General features: G+C 54.3%; 1 protein-coding gene across 1 annotated transcript in view; it reads left to right on the top strand.

Annotated features, from left to right (window-relative positions):
* Positions 1–18355, top strand: part of gnb1a (guanine nucleotide binding protein (G protein), beta polypeptide 1a) — a 48131-nt gene that overhangs the window by 15615 nt on the left and 14161 nt on the right. The window contains exon 2 of the mRNA XM_035381543.1: positions 17606–17713. Within this exon, the coding sequence (XP_035237434.1) occupies positions 17657–17713 (57 nt within the window). The 5' untranslated portion in view covers positions 17606–17656. The remainder of the gene's footprint in view (positions 1–17605; positions 17714–18355) is intronic.

Raw genomic sequence — 18355 nt, 5'->3', positions numbered from 1 at the left:
TCCGGGTCCAGAAGTCATTTCGGGTGGTAGGTTTTCGGTAGCCTCCCCGATGCCTCTTGTGGTGAAATGGAGGATGACAGCCGATCTGGAAAAGCAGTACGAAACTTTCAGCGCATCTTTTTCGGTGGTGAGATTCTGAACCATCCACCCCCAGATCCTCAGAGTTTAGATTGCATATCCATATCTCGGAGAACTGAAAATTGCACTCCAGAATCATAGCAGTCTGCGCCTAGAAGCGGTTGACACTCATTAGCAGTTGGCTGCCATGTTGGTGGTGAGGCCTCCAGTGGACGTTCATGTGCTTCCCGCATGATCTGTGGCAGCTCGGATCGAAGCGTTAAGAAAACGCACGGGCGGTATGAGCAGCAGAGTGTGGCCTTTCTCCTTTGCATCGCCCCATCATGGTCCCACGTCTGTGGATCTTTTTTTTGGCGGGGGGCAGCAGCATGGGAGTGAGATTTGGGTGGCTCTGTCCCAGCTGCCTGAACCCGAACGGGGGGAGAAGGTTGTGGTGGCCCGTGTGCAAACAGGCCAGGAGAAATCTTACCTGTACAAGTGCTCTGAACACCCCACCGGTGACCGGCCGCCCGCTCTCTTTTTGGGAGTGGTTGTTGTGCTGGGCCAGGGCCTTCACCATTGGGTAGCAGGCGTGGCTGAACGGGCGAGCGAAAAGCCTGTCGCCCCGGGGTCCTCCCGCGGAGCCCGAGGGCCATCAAATATTTAGGAGCTCCAACCTCAGCGGCGGGTAAACAAAGCGAAATGTCGGGCGGGTCCTGTTCCTTCCCCCCGTCTCCTGAGTACACGGCGCTTCCTGTGATGTTTCGGTAAGCCAGGGACGCCCGTTACAGGCTAGGCCGCAGAGCGCCACGCCCATTTCAGGGGGGCGGCGAGTCTCTTCAGTCGGCCGCACGCCCACACGCTGCGTGTTTTAAAGGAGAAACGGGCAAAATAGAGCTTCTGCTGTCTTAGCCTTCGTATGAAGGTGTGGTGTGCCTGCCCACGTCATGCTGAGTTCTGCCTGGGCTTTCTGCTAGACTCGCACGTCTTACCAAACAACCTGTAAACAGTGGAGAGATGCGCACACAATCACACACACACACCACACACACGCACACAATCACACTCACGCACACTCTCACACACACCACACACACACAGGCACACGCACACAATCACACACTCACAGACACTCACTCACACCACACACAGGCACACACACAGACACTCTCACACACACCACACACACACACACACACACACAATCACACACATCCCCTACGCACACCATGCACCACACACACACAAACACAGCGCACACACACCCCACACACACACACACACACACACACACACACATACACACCTTGGTAAGACTGCACGCAATAGCAGCAAACCCCAGGGCACCTGTTCTCCCTGGACTCCCCCCCCTTCCCCCCATGTCCCTACAGAACGCTTGTTATCTTTCCGTGGAGTCGCACCCCGTCTCTGACGCCACCCGATTCTGTCGGAGAGCCGTTCCTCTCCCGACCGTTAGCGACAGCGCTTCCAGGTGCGGTTACCGTGGCAGCGGGTCACACTTTTTGGAAGTTGTGTATGAACAGGGCTGAAGTGGTGCGGGGCCGTACGGCGCAGGGCGCAGTTCGCTTCTCGTTTTCTGAATGAACGGAGAGAGGGGAGGCGCGGACCTCGGAGGAAGTGCCGGAACGATGATTCAGACGACGGCGCGGTTTGTTTCCTTAAATATAAATTTCGCTTTTCGTTCTGCGCGCGTTTAAATGCGTTTCCGAGTCAGTAATGGAAGGTTGTTAATACCTGGCGAATGATACGCGGCGTGGACCCCGAGTGTGAGCCAGCTCGACCGGACCTGTGAAATTCCGTTTTGCGTCCTCCGTCATTTCTGTCGCACACGCGTGACGCGGTGTCTGCGCGGGAGATGGCGTGTTGAAATGGACACGGAGGCTCCCTGCCTCTGGCACTATGGGCCGCAGCGAGGAAAGTTCACGGTAAAGCGAGAGGGAGAGAGAGAGATGAGGGAGAGGGGGAGAGAGAGAGATGAGGTAGAGGGGGAGAGAGAGAGATGAGGTAGAGAGGGAGAGAGAGAGCGAGAGAGAGATGAGGGAGGGGGGGGGAGAGAGAGAGAGAATAAAAAGAGAGAGAGAGAGACCAGTGGAAAAAAACCAGCGTCTATACCAGAGAGAGGCGGCGGCGGCAGCGGGAAGCGCACCAGGGTGAGCGGACCGTTGCTAGGATACGCAACACGTCCCTCTCCCAGCATGCGAGGAGAGAGAGAGACGGCGGCTGCACATGCCATAAAGTTCCCTCTCCGCTAGCATTGTTTCCATGGCACACACGCGCTCCTAGGTCCAGAAATTTAGGGAGGAGAACGCTAGTGCACCCCAGTTAGAGGCTGTGCTTCTAAATAATTTTTCCAGTTAGCACCACATCGGTTTTCGGCAGCAAACGCTCCTAAAATGGGAGCACCGTCGAGCCCTGCGTCTGACAGGCCCCGTTTTCTCTCCTGAATAAGCAGAAGACGTTGAAGGCCCCAGAGAGCCTGTGCTTGAAAGCTGGGCTCAGGTAATATGCAGACTCTTGTGCTGAGCTGGGGTGGGTGGAGTCAGCTGCCATTGTCACTATGTCTGCTGGGTCATAAAATGTATGTTCACATGGAGCATCATAAAATCAGAGGTTTTTGTGCGCTTTTCATGTTTTATGTGCGTGGAGATTGTTGCCTGCGCTGTCCTGATGAAAATGCCATGGATTTTGGGATTGTTGCGCTGTGCTGAACTGCTCTAGTAAAGAGAGCCTAGTGTTGGATCCGCTCTGTGCTTCCGATGGCTTTCTCAAACTGCACCGGTTCAGAGAGGCCTCGTTCGTCCTGATTGGCTAAAGCAGTATGTCTGGGTGGAGCTTAATGACATGAGACCCCCTGGCTGTTGTGAGTGTGTAATTTTCCCTGAGAGTAGCGTGAGAACAGCGCATCTCCGTCAGCGGCTGGAGAGTCAAAGTGGGGGCAGATGCCTGACCCATAGGGGCCCATGAGTCTGCGCAGACTGTCCGCTGCGCAGACGGGTACAGCTCAGGCTGCACGAACTGGCACGGCTTGGTCTGCGCAGACGGGTATGCTCAGGCTGCGCAGTGTGCCTGCGTCTTCAGGATTAGACTATAAATAGATGCCGGAGAATGGGGCCCCTCCTCACCAGCAAGGAAAGTGTCTCGCTGTCTGATTGAATTCTGCGTCCTCCAGGAGAGCAGGGGAGGTGTAGTGGAGGTCTCTGTCTTTTCCTCTGTCTTTCTCTCTCTCTCTCATTCTGTCTCTCATGCTGTTCTGCTCTCTCGCTCTTGCCCTCTCTCTCTCTCTCTCTCTCTAATTCTGTCTCTCTTGCTCTCTCTCTCTCTCTCTCTGCCCCCTCCCTCTCCTTTCCTTTTTGTCCTTTTTCAGCCAGATTGGTGAAGAAGGCGAGAGAATGGTGGGCTTTAAAAAAAATAAAAAATGGCTCCCAGCGTCTCTTCTGGAAGCGCTGGGGGTTCCTCCTCCTCCTCCCTCCCGTCCCACACCCTGTCCCTGACCTCCTTGTGCTTCTCTCGCATTCACACGCACGGCTCACTCCGAGCACTGAGGCGCTCCAGATACGAGAGCCTTCCCAGCATCCCGTCTGTGTGCGGCGCATGTAGGACAGGGCGCTGGAAATAACCACGCCCTCGCAGAGCTGCGCTGACAGCGCAGGTTAAATACGGCACCGCAGAGGTGGAAGGCCCAATATTGCACACCCTTAACGGAGGCTGAGTGGGTGATCTCTCTGCTAAACGCCGTGGTAGTGCTGGTGCTTTTGGTAGGCACCGTTAAAAATAGCTGGCATTAGTGTGGATGGTTAGTGACCTGTTCGCTCGCTCTCTCTCCCTCTCGTCCCGATTGGAGTCATGACATTGTGCATTACTATCTACGTTAGCCGCGTCCACCCTGCTCCTCGGTCTGCCATTTTATGCTCACCGTTCTGTTAAGAGGTCAGTTTGGGCAACTGAGTGAATATTCACCTCATTGCTAAACCTGGCAGCTACCCATCATTCATCATTTTGCTAGCTAAAATCCAATCACTGAAAGCAAACTGATGGTTTGGCTACGTAGTAAGTTACTTGACAGCTAGTGTTAGCTAACTGTATGACATTATACGTATTTATTAAATTGTGTGTTATCATTATATTTCTTGGTCTATAGCCTAGGTTAAGCTACACATGCTATTAGTGCTGTACGTTAGTGCTGATTGCTCTACAGCACCACCCTGGAGAAGTGCCGCCATTGCATGCTGAGATGATGGCAGTCCACTGAGCACCAGGCTATCGGAATGGGCTTTATTATCACCAACGCCGGTCGCGTTTTCCCCATGGAGGCACTGAAGATGAACAAGGCGGCTGCCTAGGAATTCTTTGTGAAAACACCTGAAAAACCAAGACTTTTTTGTACAGAGAGAAAGAGAGAGTAGGGAGAGAGAGTCAGGAGTGCGAGTGAGAAAGGGGAGAGAGAGGGAGGGACAGAAGGGGAGTGAGAGTGATAGAGAGGAGGAGAGAGAGAGGAGGGAGAGTGAGAGAGGTCTTTGTGTACTTGTATGTGGACCTGTTTAAAGGGATGGGATGGGAGGGGAGGGGAGGGGAGGGGAGGGGAGTGGCCGGGGGCTGAGTGCTCTTAAATATTACATACTCCGTGTGTTGTGCGCAGAGCCGGGGGCCGCGGCCCGCTCGCCGCCCCGGCCCAGACAAAGGAGCGCCTTTCAGAGCCCCCGAAAAGCCGCTGGCGCCCGCTCCTGCGCCCGCTCCTGCCGGACAGGCTCCTTTGTGCGCCTGCGAGACCCCAGGCTAGGGGTGCGAGTCAAGGGACTGAGCGGGGCGTATGACGCACGCGGGGGGGCGGGGGGGGGGGGGGGCACGTTCCGCCGGGGCTTCGCTGCTCGTGGACGTCCGGAGCGCAGGTGGGCCCGCCGAGGCGGGGGCCGGTTCTCCGGATGCGCTGTGTGAACGTGGGGGCTTCGGGAAGCCCACCATGGCGGTAAGGAGCCGCCGCGGAGCCGGCGTGGGGATTGGCTGGGATCAGCTGCAGCGGGTTTTAGGTGTGGCGGCTGCCGTGCGCACTGATCTGGGGTCAGTGTGCACGGCTGTATCGGGCGGGTAGAGGGCCGCGTGGCTGATCCCAGGTCAGGGCAGGGCAGGGCAGGTTTGGCCGTCGTCTTGTGTCTCAGACTCCCCCTTGTAAGTGATTTTGGACTTCCTGCTGTCATGGACGCTCTAAGTTGCCCTCGAAAGGCAGAAAAAAAAGGTTTGCTCATGCGGCTGCTCTGTGGTCCGTCATGAGAAAGTGACGTAGTCCACTGACTGACCGACTGACAGACTGACCAACTGACAAACTGAGCTTTTCATTCTGTGGAAGTCTTATTTCAGTTTTTTTTTGGGGGAGGGGGGTGAGAGGAGTTGGGCGGGGCAGGGTGTGCGCTGTCGCAATCGAGCACTCCGAAGTGACGTCACGGCGTTTCTGTGGGCGGCGTCGCGTGATTGCTAACGGTCTGCGGGGTTTCATTGGGAAGGGAAGCTCTGTCTCAACGCAGCCTGAGCAGGAAGCAAGAGAAGCAATATCCTGCCGCCCGCTCCTCTCGAGCCGCGCTCTCTCTCTCCTGCCGCGGCTCTAATGGGCCGCTGAGGTCTGGGCGGGTCTCCGGCCCCCGCCGCCTCGGTCTGGGGGGGGTGGGGGGTGGGGGGTTGGGGGGTGGCGGTGGGGGGGGGGGGGTGGGGGGGGGCTTACGGAGCAGAGGCCTGACCCATATCTGCTGTGAGAGGGAAAAAACGCTCCTCTCTGAATGTAGGCCGCGCCAGAGGCTGCGTTTGGCCTGCTGCAGTTCCTGAGAGAGAGAGAGAGAGAGAGAGGGTAAAGCACCAAGCCTCGGTCAGCTAGCCCCTAATGGGGGGGGGGGAGGTGAGGGGGTCATGTCTGAGAGAGACTTTCCTCGCTTTTCGTAAGAGCATCCCGTACGAGAAGTTGGGCGATAAACCATGATAGTGACCGAAAGAGAGATTTTGAGTTGACTAACAGTCTTCTGACACACCCAGGAGTTCCTGAGAGAGAGAGAGAGAGGGTAAAGCACCAAGCCTCGGTCAGCTAGCCCCTAATGGGGGGGGGGGGGGGGGTCATGTCTGAGAGAGACTTTCCTCGCTTTTCGTAAGAGCATCCCGTACTAGAAGTTGGGCGATAAACCATGATAGTGACTGAAAGAGAGATTTTGAGTTCAGTAACAGTCTTCTGACACACCCAGGAGTTCCTGAGAGAGAGAGGGAGGGTAAAGCAACAAGCCTCGGTCAGCTAGCCCCTAATGGGGGAGGCGGGTGAGGGGGTCATGTCTGAGAGAGACTTTCCTCGCTTTTCGTAAGAGTGACCCGTATGAGAAGTTGGGCGATAAACCATGATAGTGACTGAAAGAGAAATTTTGAGTTCAGTAACAGTCTTCTGACACACCCAGGAAACTGGCCTTCCCCCCCCCCCCCCCCCCCCCCTTCGGGGAGAACTAAGGGAGGGTCATGTGATCAGCAGCTACGCTGTTCGTCCAATCAAGAACAGCGTTTCCTGCAACCAGTCAACTGATAGCCGTACCCAAACGTGCAAAAACATATACATGTTTGTTTATATTTTATTTTTGTTTTAAAATGAAAAAGAAAAATTACTCAAAATTGAAGGTGTGTTTCTCACGTTGACAAACACACGAGCAGTTTAAAGTGGCCTGTGATCAAGGCCATGACCTCGACCTCATTCTACTAAGACCCAAGGTACTCTGAATCAAGGTATATGAATCATCTCGACGAGCGAACGGTGAATAAGACGTTGGCAGACATTTGTTTCATCGGTTTCACGCGTTACGCCTAGTTAGAGACTCACTGTTGTTCACAGATCATTAGCGAGCAGCAGTCTGAGCTGGCTGTGCTGGAGAGATGCTCCAGCTCGACGCTACCTGGACGCTAACCGTTTATTTCCCCCGGGTTCAGGTGGCCTGTTTCACGTGGGTCTTCCGTGCCGCACGGACGCAGAGGCAACACGCATATTAAAATCCCTTTTTTAAAAATCACAGCCTTTTGAGGAACTATGTGAATAACCTGAAATAACCTTTTAAATAACGTGCTTGCGTTTTCTGTTTGAAGTGTATATCACTTTGCCACAGATCAGGTACTCATTAATAGCCTACCTGAAAACAGAGGCTCTAATTGGCAGTTCCTCTCTGTTTAGCTTGTACACCTGTGGCTATAAAGTTGGGTATGTTGGACGTATAAAATTTCACTAATTAGAGCAGTATGCTGAAACGTTTGATCAGGTAATGCACATTTATTAATCCGCACATATGGTATCTGTCTTTACTATTGGGGGCAAAATGGATAGATTTAAGCCAGAAGTTCGGTGCTGTGTGCCACGGTCTTGTGCACTGTGTGAGCACTGCGCCGATGCAGGTTTGTGCGTGTGTGTTGGTGAGTGCCCGTGAATAGGCGTGTGCGTTTTTTTTTTTGCGTGCGGCTTCATTGGAACGTGCACACGTGTGTGTCTGTGTGTGCGCATGCGTGCGTTCTCACAGTATGCAGATCTGCAGTCAGTAGGTCACTCACTGCCCCTCCCAGAGCGCTCAGAACTAGGGGGGGGGAGGGGGGGGAATCAAATTAGAATACGAATAGTCCTCTTCTCTTCCCTGTCCTTACTTTTTACGAGGCGCGTGTCCATTAGGAGGTGGCAGCGGTTCAGTAGTTAATCCTGATGCCCCCTCCTGCGATCTCATTAGGAGACGCGGGGCACCAGAGCATTAATGCCCCGCGTAGCGCCCTGGTCACCCGCCCGCGAGGGTGATGGCGTCGCCCCCGCCGGCTCGCCCCCCCAAAGGCCGGAGACCTCTACGCCGGGGAGAGGGCCGGGGCGTTCTCCCGACCGGGCTCCATGGCAACCCCCAGACTGTCAATCAGACCGTCTCTGTCATGGCCGTTAGTTTGTGCGCTCGTCTTGGCGCCGTCGGCTCGAGATCCGTCCTGAGCAGCGGTTTCACTGCATTCCCTTTCCCGCCCGGCTGTGTAATGTCAGTAGCCGTCAGTAGGGGGCAGGACGCGGGAGGCTGCGCTGAGCAGCCCGTAGAACGGCCCGGCTGTGGACCTGCGAGCCAATCGCACGGCTGCGGTTTGGCTCCCCTTCCAATGATTGAGCCCGGCGGCGCGTGACCCCGCCCACTTTCACCTCTGACCCAATGAAGGAGGGAGGCGGAGAGGCCGAGGCCACGGTTTCCACGGCGAGTTGAGTAACCAGGCGATGCCGAGCCTGCGCAAGGTTCCCGTGGTTACTGCCGCACACCACACCCCGTCCTTCCTGTTTGAAGAGCAGTCAGCTGACGCTGTTGTCGGGTGCGGTATATATAAGAAGAGGGACAAAAACAGCACGCCGAACAAGAGCTGGTGAATTTACGCCCAATTACATTTTAAAAATTTAATCCAGTCTATACACCATGCGGGTACTAAGTAACGGTGGAAAAAAAAGAGACTTGGCGCTCAGTAATTTTCCATTGAATGAGTAACACCGGAATTGAAATTGAGCAACAAGGTCAGATAAGCTGGTTAAGAAAAAACTGCTTCAGTGTTTCATTCAGAAAAAATAACCAGTTTTTGCTGCTGTCGGTTGAATTTGGTGCTGCCTGTGCTCGCCGCGTTCTTTACGGAGTCGCCACGCGTGTTGGCGGCTCTGGCGTGTTGGTGGCTCTGGCGTGTTGGTGGCTCTGGCGTGTTGGTGGCTCTGGCGTGTTGGTGGCTCTGGCGTGTTCGCGGCTCTGGCGTGTTCTGGCTCTGGCGTGTTCGCGGCTCTGGCGTGTTCTGGCTCTGGCGTGTCGGCGGCTGTCCGCGCTTCCCGCCGCGCAGGGCCTGGTGCGCGTGGCTGCTGGACGAGCGCTCCTCTGCCGGTAGGGCAGCACGGCCGCGGGGGAATTCCTGCTTCTCTGCGCTCCGTACCTGGTATGTGGAAAATGAGCCTGCAGGCCGCATGACGGGCTGCAGAGGTATGCACCGCCTGACCCTGCCAGTGCTCCGTCTTCCCCGTCTCACCCCAGTCAGGAAGGGGAGAGCGAGGGCGAGAGAGGGAGCGAGAGAGGAGGCGAGAGAGAGAGTGAGACGGAGTGTGAGAGAGAGGGAGGGAGAGAGAGAGGCGCCGAGAGAGAGAGAGAGTGTGTGAGCAAGAGAGAGAGGGAGGGACGGAGGGAGTGTGTGAGAGAGAGTGTGAGAGAGAGAGGGAGGGAGGGAGGGATGGAGGGAGGGAGTGAGAGTGAGAGAGGGTTAGAAAGAGAGAGGGAAGGAGAGAGAGAGAGAGAGAGGGTTAGAAAGAGTGAGGGAGTGAGAGAGGGAGAGCAAGAGAGCGGGGTGCGCCTCAGGACCTCTGCCCGTCTCCTCTCCCATCATGCCCTTCCCGCTCGCGGGCGCTCGAGCTGAGGGTAGGGGGCGCCGGGGAGGAAGCCGCCGCCGCTCCCGCGCGCTTCCTGTTCTCTGGCGGCCCGCTGACGGAAGGAGAATGAAGAAGCGCGCGGGAGCGAGGGGGAGGGGGAGGAGGGGGAGGGGGAGGGGGGGAGGAGGGGGAGGAGGAGGAGGGGGAGGGGGGGGGAGGAGGGGGAGGGGAGGAGGGGGAGGGGGAGGGGGCAGGGGAAACGCCCCGGGGCGGCTGAGATTCACGGCCCTCCATTAGCGTGCTCAGCCAGCGGACAATCCCGCCGCACCTCGCTGGAGCGCACCAGACAGCCGCCATCCGCTTCCGGGCCGGCTGGCTTTCAGGGCCCGCCGCTCTCCCGCTGGTCGGCTGCTCGCGGACGGGAGAGTGGCGCTGCGGTGGGTTCAAACAGGCCGCGGACCCAGGTGGTTGGGGGGTTTATCCCCCCCCCCCCCCGTTTCGGAGCTGAGTGAGCTGGCAGCTGTGGAGCGAACGCTGCGGGTCAGTGCTGTGTTTTTAATGAGCGCGGCGGCGCTGTGGGGGCGGGGCTGCGCCTGTCGGAGCAGGACCGGCCCCAGGTCTCAGGTGGCCCCCGCGGCCCCTGGCAGGACTCAGGCGGGCAGGAAGGAGTTAACCCCCGCCAGCCTGCCCCCCCTTATCCCCCCCCTCCTCCCCCCACCTTACCCCCGCCCTCCCGTGGGGAGGGGTGCAGCTGGGAAAGGAGGAGGGGGGGGCTTTAATTATTAATGTTCCCACCAGAATCGGGGCGTCATGTTTAATAGATGCCGCACCGCAGTGGGAGAAGACGCGGCGGTGGCGTCTCTGCGTCTTTGAACCGGTCACTCTCCACGCCGCCCCCCCCCCCCCTCATGTTCCGGGCGGGGTTGGGGGGGGGGGGGGGGGCGGGGGGGGGGGGGTTTGGATGGCAGCTCGCTTGAAACGCCGTGTGAGCCGCCGGCCGCTGCCGCTAATGTATCCGAGCCCGGGCTCTTCCAGGAATCACGCCTCACTTCCTGTTCAGGGCCCGAAGTCATGAGGCGCCGCGAACTGCGTCGCAGGCCGCGGTGCGAATTAGCGCCGCGCTAAAGGAAATATCACTCCTGCCGCGTAGTTTGGGCCTGCGCTCGCTTTGATAATGTTTGTGCCTGTACTTGGAAACGCAGAACCAGAAAATCCATCCAGAGGCATTAGCCAAACTGCATACTTCCCCAGATTAGCTGGCAGAAGAATTTCGACCGCCGACAATGGCGTGACGTTACGAGATTAATGAATGAAGGCTAGCAAGTGTTTTGATGACGTTTGCGTCGGTTCCGTGGACATTCCGCTCAGATGAAGTGTTCGTTTTGGGGAAAAGGGCTTGAACAAGCATAAAAATTTGATGTGTGGAATTTTAGTAACTTGCCAGCAGTTAGGCTAATGATCCATTTTCGTAATCGCAGCCAGAGCTGATTATGTAAAAATATGTTGTGTTGGTTTTAGCATTGTGCAAAGTTGAACTGATAAAAGGGGGAGGGTGATAATTGTACACTGATTGTTGAATGAACTTTCTGCAATGACCAAACAGACTGGAAAACATTTCTTTATAAGGTATCAAGGGGTTGAAAGTCGACAGTCTAGTAGTAGGAACATCCACCAACCTAGTGACATCACAACCTGGCTTGTTCCAAGATGCCTGAGCCCTATTGCTACCAAGCTGCAAAAATAGCAAACTTCAGTTCATTTTTCTGGCAAATACGGGTAAATTTCAGATTGGTATGCAGGGCCATATCATATCTAACGTAAGAAAAATAAATTAACCACAGTCATGTTACTCAGTGCTTCACGTCCCCTCTGAACTGTGCATCGCAGGAGTGTATGAGGTGGGTCCCTGAATGAGCCTGTAGTGCACTAGGCTATGCTGGTACGTGTATCTGACGGGTCCCTGAGGGGTAATACCTTTCTCATTTGTGCCCTGATATTTTGGGTCCCAATATAAAATAATTTAAGAAGCAGTGCTGTGAAGCGTGTGTGGCCCTCAGGACGTCTGCGGCCTGAGCCTGCGCAGACCTGCAGAACTGCAGCTCCTGCGCAGCTGCTGCAGACACCTGCTCGGCCAGAGGAGACGGGAGTGCGCAGCTCCGGTCCTTGAGGGCCGGTCCGCAGCCTGGTTTTTGTTCTAACCAAATTATCAGACAGATATTTAACCTAAACTAGGCTGGCTCTCTCCTCTGCTTGAGCACAGTAAAATCTTTGGGACACACTTGCAGTCTGCAGCTCTAGCTGGGGCTTACACAAATGTCAGATCAAGATATGATTAAGGGCTGAGGTTGGCACGAAATCCTGAAATGGATCGGACCTTTTTGAGCACCCCTGCCTGAGTGCAGGACTGTCCTGCTCTCTTTGAGGATGTTAGACTTTTGCACCTTTTTTAAACTACAGTAGGTTTGTAGTGTGCACAGCTGCCCTCTCTCCCCATTGAAAACCCTGACAACACCTGAAGCTCTGCTCTCAGTCTGCATGTCCCCCTTACGCGTTTCACAGTTGGCCAGAATGTTCAGTTTGTAAAAATCCAGAGCGGTCGCTGGCTCCTGTGTGAAGACGTCCCATCGAACCGCTCGCCTCAGCCTGCCCCCCTTCCCCTGAAGGTTACCCCACCTCCCGCCCCTCCCCCCCCCCCGTCACAGGGTTAATCTGCGGCTCTCCTCCCAAACGTCCTCTGTGTGTACGCTCCCGTTAGTCTAATCTCTCTCTGTCCTGCACAAGCCAGCTCTCCTGTGTCGTCCAGTACTTCTCAGCTCTCACACTGCCAAGGAGAAAGATCTACCGTACTCCACACCCACACCCCCACACCCCCCCACCCCCTGCAAATTCATATAGGACGGAGTGTAGCACAGTGGGTAAGGAACTGGGCTTGTAACCGAAAGGTCGCAGGTTCGATTCCCGGGTAGGACACTGCTGTTGTACCCTTGAGCAAGGTACTTAACCTGCATTGCTCTACTATGTATCCAGCTGTATAAATGGATACAATGTAAGTTGCTCTGGATAAGAGCATCTGCTAAATGCCTGTAATGTAATGTAATGTAATATAATATCTGTTGCCTATCAAACTAGCGAGAAATGATTCACTGGTTAGCTGGCTGAACAATATGACAGCTTTGTTATCTTCAAATCCTATTTCTTGATAATCTGAAGTTGGACTTCTTAAGATGTCTGTTCTGTAAAGAAACAAATCGTCTAGATCATTATCTCAGCAGCCATCTGCGGGATCTCCAAGTTAACATCCAATCGGAAGAGAGAGCCTAACATCTACCGAAGCCACAACATAAATGGCGGATAACGGTACATTCTTCCCAGACATCTTTGGGAAGAATGTCCCGTTAAACACTATTACCAGAAGTTTAAAGTGACTTTCTCTCGAAGACAAAAATCCTTGGCTGTGTTCTGGCTGTGAATTTCTCCATACGACTCTCCTGTTTCTGTTGGCCGTATGTATGGGTGGCATCCTCCAATCTCTTGGCAGTGAAGCTTTCCCTGCATAAGAGGGAAGTGCATTCAGGTTTCTTTTTCGGTGGGCACAAGTAACTTTTTTTTTGTTGGCACCAGTTTCCGTAAGCGAGAGAAACACAGCTTGTTCCTCATTTTTGACCACGAGTGCCCTATATTGCAGATTTTGGGTAAGAACAGTTGCGTCTAAACGGCTTACTCTTACTTGGATTCAGTTTTTTTACTTCATGCTTTTTTTTGTTTTTGATTTCCTTGCTTATCTGTTGGAAAGTGGGTGGTGGTTGTCATAAAAGGAGAGCTTGTTGATGGGGGGTTGCCAGGGTTTGGTCCCCCTCTGGATTCGGTGGCCAGATTGGGGGAGTTTATAGGGCTGGATGGTGTCTGTGTGGCTAAAATTAGCTGGGGCTGAAATGTACCAGCCTTCGCAATCCAGGCAAAGGGCGGGTTCTTCAGAATCGCTGCCTCTTCTCTGCGGAAGCACGTGTCAGGAAGTAAACTCCCCCCCACCACCCCACCACCCCACCCCCCCCCACACCTCCCCCTTCTCCCCCATCCCCCACAACAAAAAAAATGCAAACTAAAACAAAAAAAAGAAGGGTTTTTAAATGTAATGTAATCAGAAAGCGAGTGAGGCGGGCGTTTTTCTGCAGAGCTGAATTTCACTTCCTTTTCCACTCGCTCGCTGCATTGTGCTGGAAGATGGCTGAGCCGATAGGAGCGGCTGGAAAATCTGGAGTCCGCTCTCCCTCCCTCCCTCCCTCCCTCTAACCGAGCCCATCTTACCGCCTCTCTAAAAATAGCCCGCGTGCGAAGCAGGCTGCGAGCGCGCCGGCGCTTTTCCGCCGGAGCGACGGGGTGCCGTTCCGGCGCGTTTCGGCGTCGCCAGTAAAGTCCGGTTAGAGGAGCAGACGTTTCCCTGTTCCAGTGCTTCCCCCCCCCCACGGTCAGCGCTCTGCTCTGGGGTTCGGCGGTTTGCTCGTTCCCGTGAGCAGGCGTCCGTGTGCTCCGGCAGGTCCGACTACGTGCTCTCGGCCGCCGGGCTCCATTCCAGTAAACGTTCGCCCGGTGAGCTTTTAAAAAAAAAAAAAAAAAAAAAAAAAAAAAAAAATTTTTACGTGGGCTAGGACAGTTTTTTTTTTTTTTTTAAATTTGCGCCCGTGCTCTTGCATCCCGAGAGGTGATTAAGGGTCATACCCGAGTCGTGCAGTTCGCTCGCCCCTGGTTTTCCTCTCCGGAGTGAGCAAGCGAGCGAGCGAGGCAGAGGGGGCGGGGAATGAACTATATCACCATCACACCTTTTTTTTTTTTTTTTTTATCAATTAGATTAGCGGGGGTTTAGTCGCATCACCCAGATCCAAACCCGGTTAGTCGCGCTGACCAATCAGCTGGGGGCGTGCCCCGGAGGGGGTGATTAGGTGCCCCGCTGGTTAAGGCGTTCATTCCGACGAAGACGCGCCAAGCGAATCTGAAAGGGAAAGTGAGGTAAGCGGGGCGGTGAAGAAGACCTGGGGCAGAGGGTTGGTCTGAATGGCACAAATCAAAAACAGAGCGTCCAGGGCCACAAGTGGCAGTTTATTTTGGTTTTTTACTCGCTTTTTAAAAAAATGTAGTTTCGGTTTGTGTAATGGTGAAAATATAACTTAATCTGAAGAGCTGCCAGATGGAGCATTATAAAAACCTACCTAAAAAAAACAGCCTTTTGGTTATATAATCAGAAAGTAGTATATTGCAGTGTTTTTTTTGGGGGGAGGGGCGTTTCTGAATTTGTGGGGACAGTTAAGATGTGTTGGGAAGAATTATTTGCAGGCGGTGTGCAGACACGGTGGAAGTGGGCTGGCAAACGGAGTGTACTCCGCACACAGGAAGAGGAACCGGTTTTAAACGTGATTTACGTGTCACCTGAAGGTGTGAACTGATTTGGTGGAACTTGCGATGCTGTTTTCAGACTGGAACTTTTATTAGACTCTTAATGGGTTCTAGTGGAGCTAAATGACAATAGTTTGCTTCATTCATGTCGAGAGCCTCACTAGAGTGACTTAGGGTGGTTGTTCGCTCCTCTCTCCGTTTGTTTGCCACATATAGGGGAAGTCGTGAGGTTTCTCTTCCATGTCCATTCTACTGCCAATGGATAATACAGCTCGTGGTCTTCTGCTAATCCAGAAATTATAAAACGATGTAAATTTGTTGCCGGTATAGAACACTGGAGGGCTTTAGGACCAATGCGGTTTCAGTGCGGAGCTATGAAGTAAAGTACAGGTCAGTGGGTTTTTTTCATGTACGATGCAAGTTCAATGCCGTCCATTTTGATTTTCATGGTTATGTTTTTTGGACGTCTTCGTATGTCCGGCTTTTTAACGCTTAAAGTAGGGTACCCCCCCCCCCCTAGCCTGAGGCGCAGGAGACGGCGGTTTTGGCGGTGTGTCTCCCCGCCGCCCCGGCTGAGTGAAAGTGTCAGGGCTAAGACCGCCGTCTGGAGGATTGGGGTCAACAGGATAGCGGCTGCTTTTAGGATCATCAGCAGGTTCGGTCTTAACCGGATTTGCCTGGAGGAGCTGAATCAACGGTGTCCCTGGATTACACGGGTGACATTGGGGTGGTGGGGTGGGGGGGGGGGGGGGGGGGGGGGGGGTCCGCCAGGCGAGCCTGCGTGTCCCGGGGCAGGGGACGTCAGGTGAGCCTCCTGGTGACCCGTGACCCCCCGCAGACGGGGCAGGCCCCCGCCGCCTCGTACCGTCCCGAGTTTAGTGTCCCCTCTCCTCCCAGTGAGAGGAACCGCCATTCTCCTCCCATGAGTCTGCTTTCCTTACGACAGCCACTCTAAGCCAAATGGGCGCGTCTCGAAGTCGTTCCTTACAGCGTCAAAGTTTTTGGGGTTTTTTTTGGTGGCGGTGGGTTGGGGGGGGGTGTTAGGGCTACTTTTGGGAAGGGGAGCTGAATTGTGTAACAGCGATCTTTTCAGCGCGAGGCTAGTGGCAGAACCCTGTTGCTAGGTAACGGATTCAGACTGGCGAGGACACCGTCTCGGTCTGTGAGAGGGACTGAGGCTCGGCGCGCGCGCGGAGTCATCGACTCCCCGAGTCTCTGGACGCGCTTTCGCTCGCCGTCTCTCACTCACCGGGCGCGGTGCGTACCGCTCGGGGGTCGAGGTTTCTAAAAATGACTCCCGATTCTTCTTGTACGCGGGGGGGGGGGGGGGGCGTTTCCTAGTCGTCCCGTGTCGGGTCGTGGAGTTCAGTGCTTTTTCGTGTTTGCCCCTCCTTCCATGGTTCAGCCGCTTGTGGTCTTGCTCCATTCTTGACTTTGTGGTTTTTGAAAAAAAGAGACGCTGAATTTGCCTGGGGTGCACATGGCGGAAAGACGACGTGCGCTCTATTCAGGAGAGGCACCGGGGCATCTCTGGGCACTTCGGCCGAGGTGTACTTACGTCTGTTCCGATAAGTGCTGCTCAAATGAGCCTGGTATTCTGGGAGGCCATTCTGACCCACTGTACTCTGGAACGGGACAGTGCCATTCACTGCTGTGCCTTTCTTGCGCTCGCCCCGTTTTAATCGCACGGACGACACAAAACAGATTATCTGGAGACTTTGTAAACCCTCGCCTGGGGCGTCTGTCTGTGGCCTTGTGAATGGATCGTACCAAAGGTCCTCAGATTCATGTAATCTGGCTGGTGTCGTAGTTTGCGATCAACCTGGCCTTGCATAGTCACGCAAGTTAATTTTTGATCCACGCACAGGTTTTCTTTCCACAGTGTTTGACTGAGCCCTGCTTTTAACTGCTCTGACTGACTGTTTGTTTGGATGGGTCCCTCTCTGTGTTGGGTCGCTGTAAAGATGGGTTTGTTTGGACGGGTCCTTCTCTGTGTTGGGTTTCTGTAAAGATGGGTTTGTTTGGATGGGTCCTTCTCTGTGTTGGGTCTCTGTAAAGATTGGTTTGTATGGATGGGTCCTTCTCTGTTTTGGGTCTCTGTAAAGCTGTATTTGTTTGGAAGGGCTGTTGCAGGATGCGTTTGACAGTTTGCCCCTCTCTGTGTTGGGTCTTTGTAAAGCTGTGTTTGAGTGGGAGAGCCCCTCCCTGTTTCAGGATGTTTGATTGACAGCATGCCTCTCTCTCTCTCTGTTTTGTCTCTGTATGGTTGAGTTTGATTGGATGGGCCCCTCCCTGTTTCAGAACGTGTTTGATTGACAGCTTGCCTCTCTCTCTCTGTGTTGAGTTTGATTGGACGGGCCCCTCCCTGTTTCAGAACGTGTTTGATTGACAGCTTGCCTCTCTCTCTCTGTGTTGAGTTTGATTGGACGGGCCCCTCCCTGTTTCAGAACGTGTTTGATTGACAGCTTGCCTCTCTCTCTCTGTGTTGAGTTTGATTGGATGGGCCCCTCCCTGTTTCAGTACGTGTTTGATTGACAGCTTGCCTCTCTCTCTCTGTGTTGAGTTTGATTGGATGGGCCCCTCCCTGTTTCAGTACGTGTTTGATTGACAGCTTGCCTCTCTCATTGTGTTGAGTTTGATTGGGAGAGCCCCTCCCTGTTTCAGGATGTGTTTGATTGACAGCTTGCCCCTCTCTTTCTGTCTCTGTGTTGAGTTTGATTGGGAGAGCCCCTCCCTGTTTCAGGATATGTTTGATTGACAGCGTGCCCCTCTCTCTCTCTCTCTCAGATCAGCGCGTGTCCCGGCGGCCGGAGTGAAGCACACCGTTAGCAGTGGAAAATGAGCGAACTGGACCAGCTACGCCAGGAGGCTGAGCAGCTCAAGAACCAGATCAGAGTGAGTGTCGTTCGGGTTCCGTACACGTACGCGCGCGCACACACGCACACACACACACACACACACACACACACACACACACACACGTCCTGCTCGCTCGTACTGTACACACACACATACATACACACATACACACACACACACTCACACACGCACACACACACATACATACACACACACACACACACACACACATACATACACACACACACACACACACACATCCCGCTCGCTCGTACTGCACACACACATACATACACACACACACACACACACACACACACACACGTCCCACTCGCTCGTACTGTACACACGCACACGCACACACACACACACACACGTCCCGCTCGCTCGTACTGTAAACACGCACACATACATACACACACACACACACACACACACACACACACACACACATACACACACACACACACACACACACACACACACATACACACACACACACACATCCCACTCCCTCGTACTGTACACACGCACACACACACACGCTTGCTCGTACTGTACACACACGTCCCGCTCGCTCGTACTGTACACACACACACACACACACAATTACACACCCACCCGTGCGCAAACACTTGCGAACAAGTTTAAGACCACTCATGGACGCACTCGTACCTA

This window comes from Anguilla anguilla, chromosome 11, assembly GCF_013347855.1.
Source record: "Anguilla anguilla isolate fAngAng1 chromosome 11, fAngAng1.pri, whole genome shotgun sequence".
NCBI classification, from domain to species: domain Eukaryota; kingdom Metazoa; phylum Chordata; class Actinopteri; order Anguilliformes; family Anguillidae; genus Anguilla; species Anguilla anguilla.
Note: the sequence above shows the minus strand (reverse complement) of the source record. Positions and strands in the feature narration are given on the sequence as shown.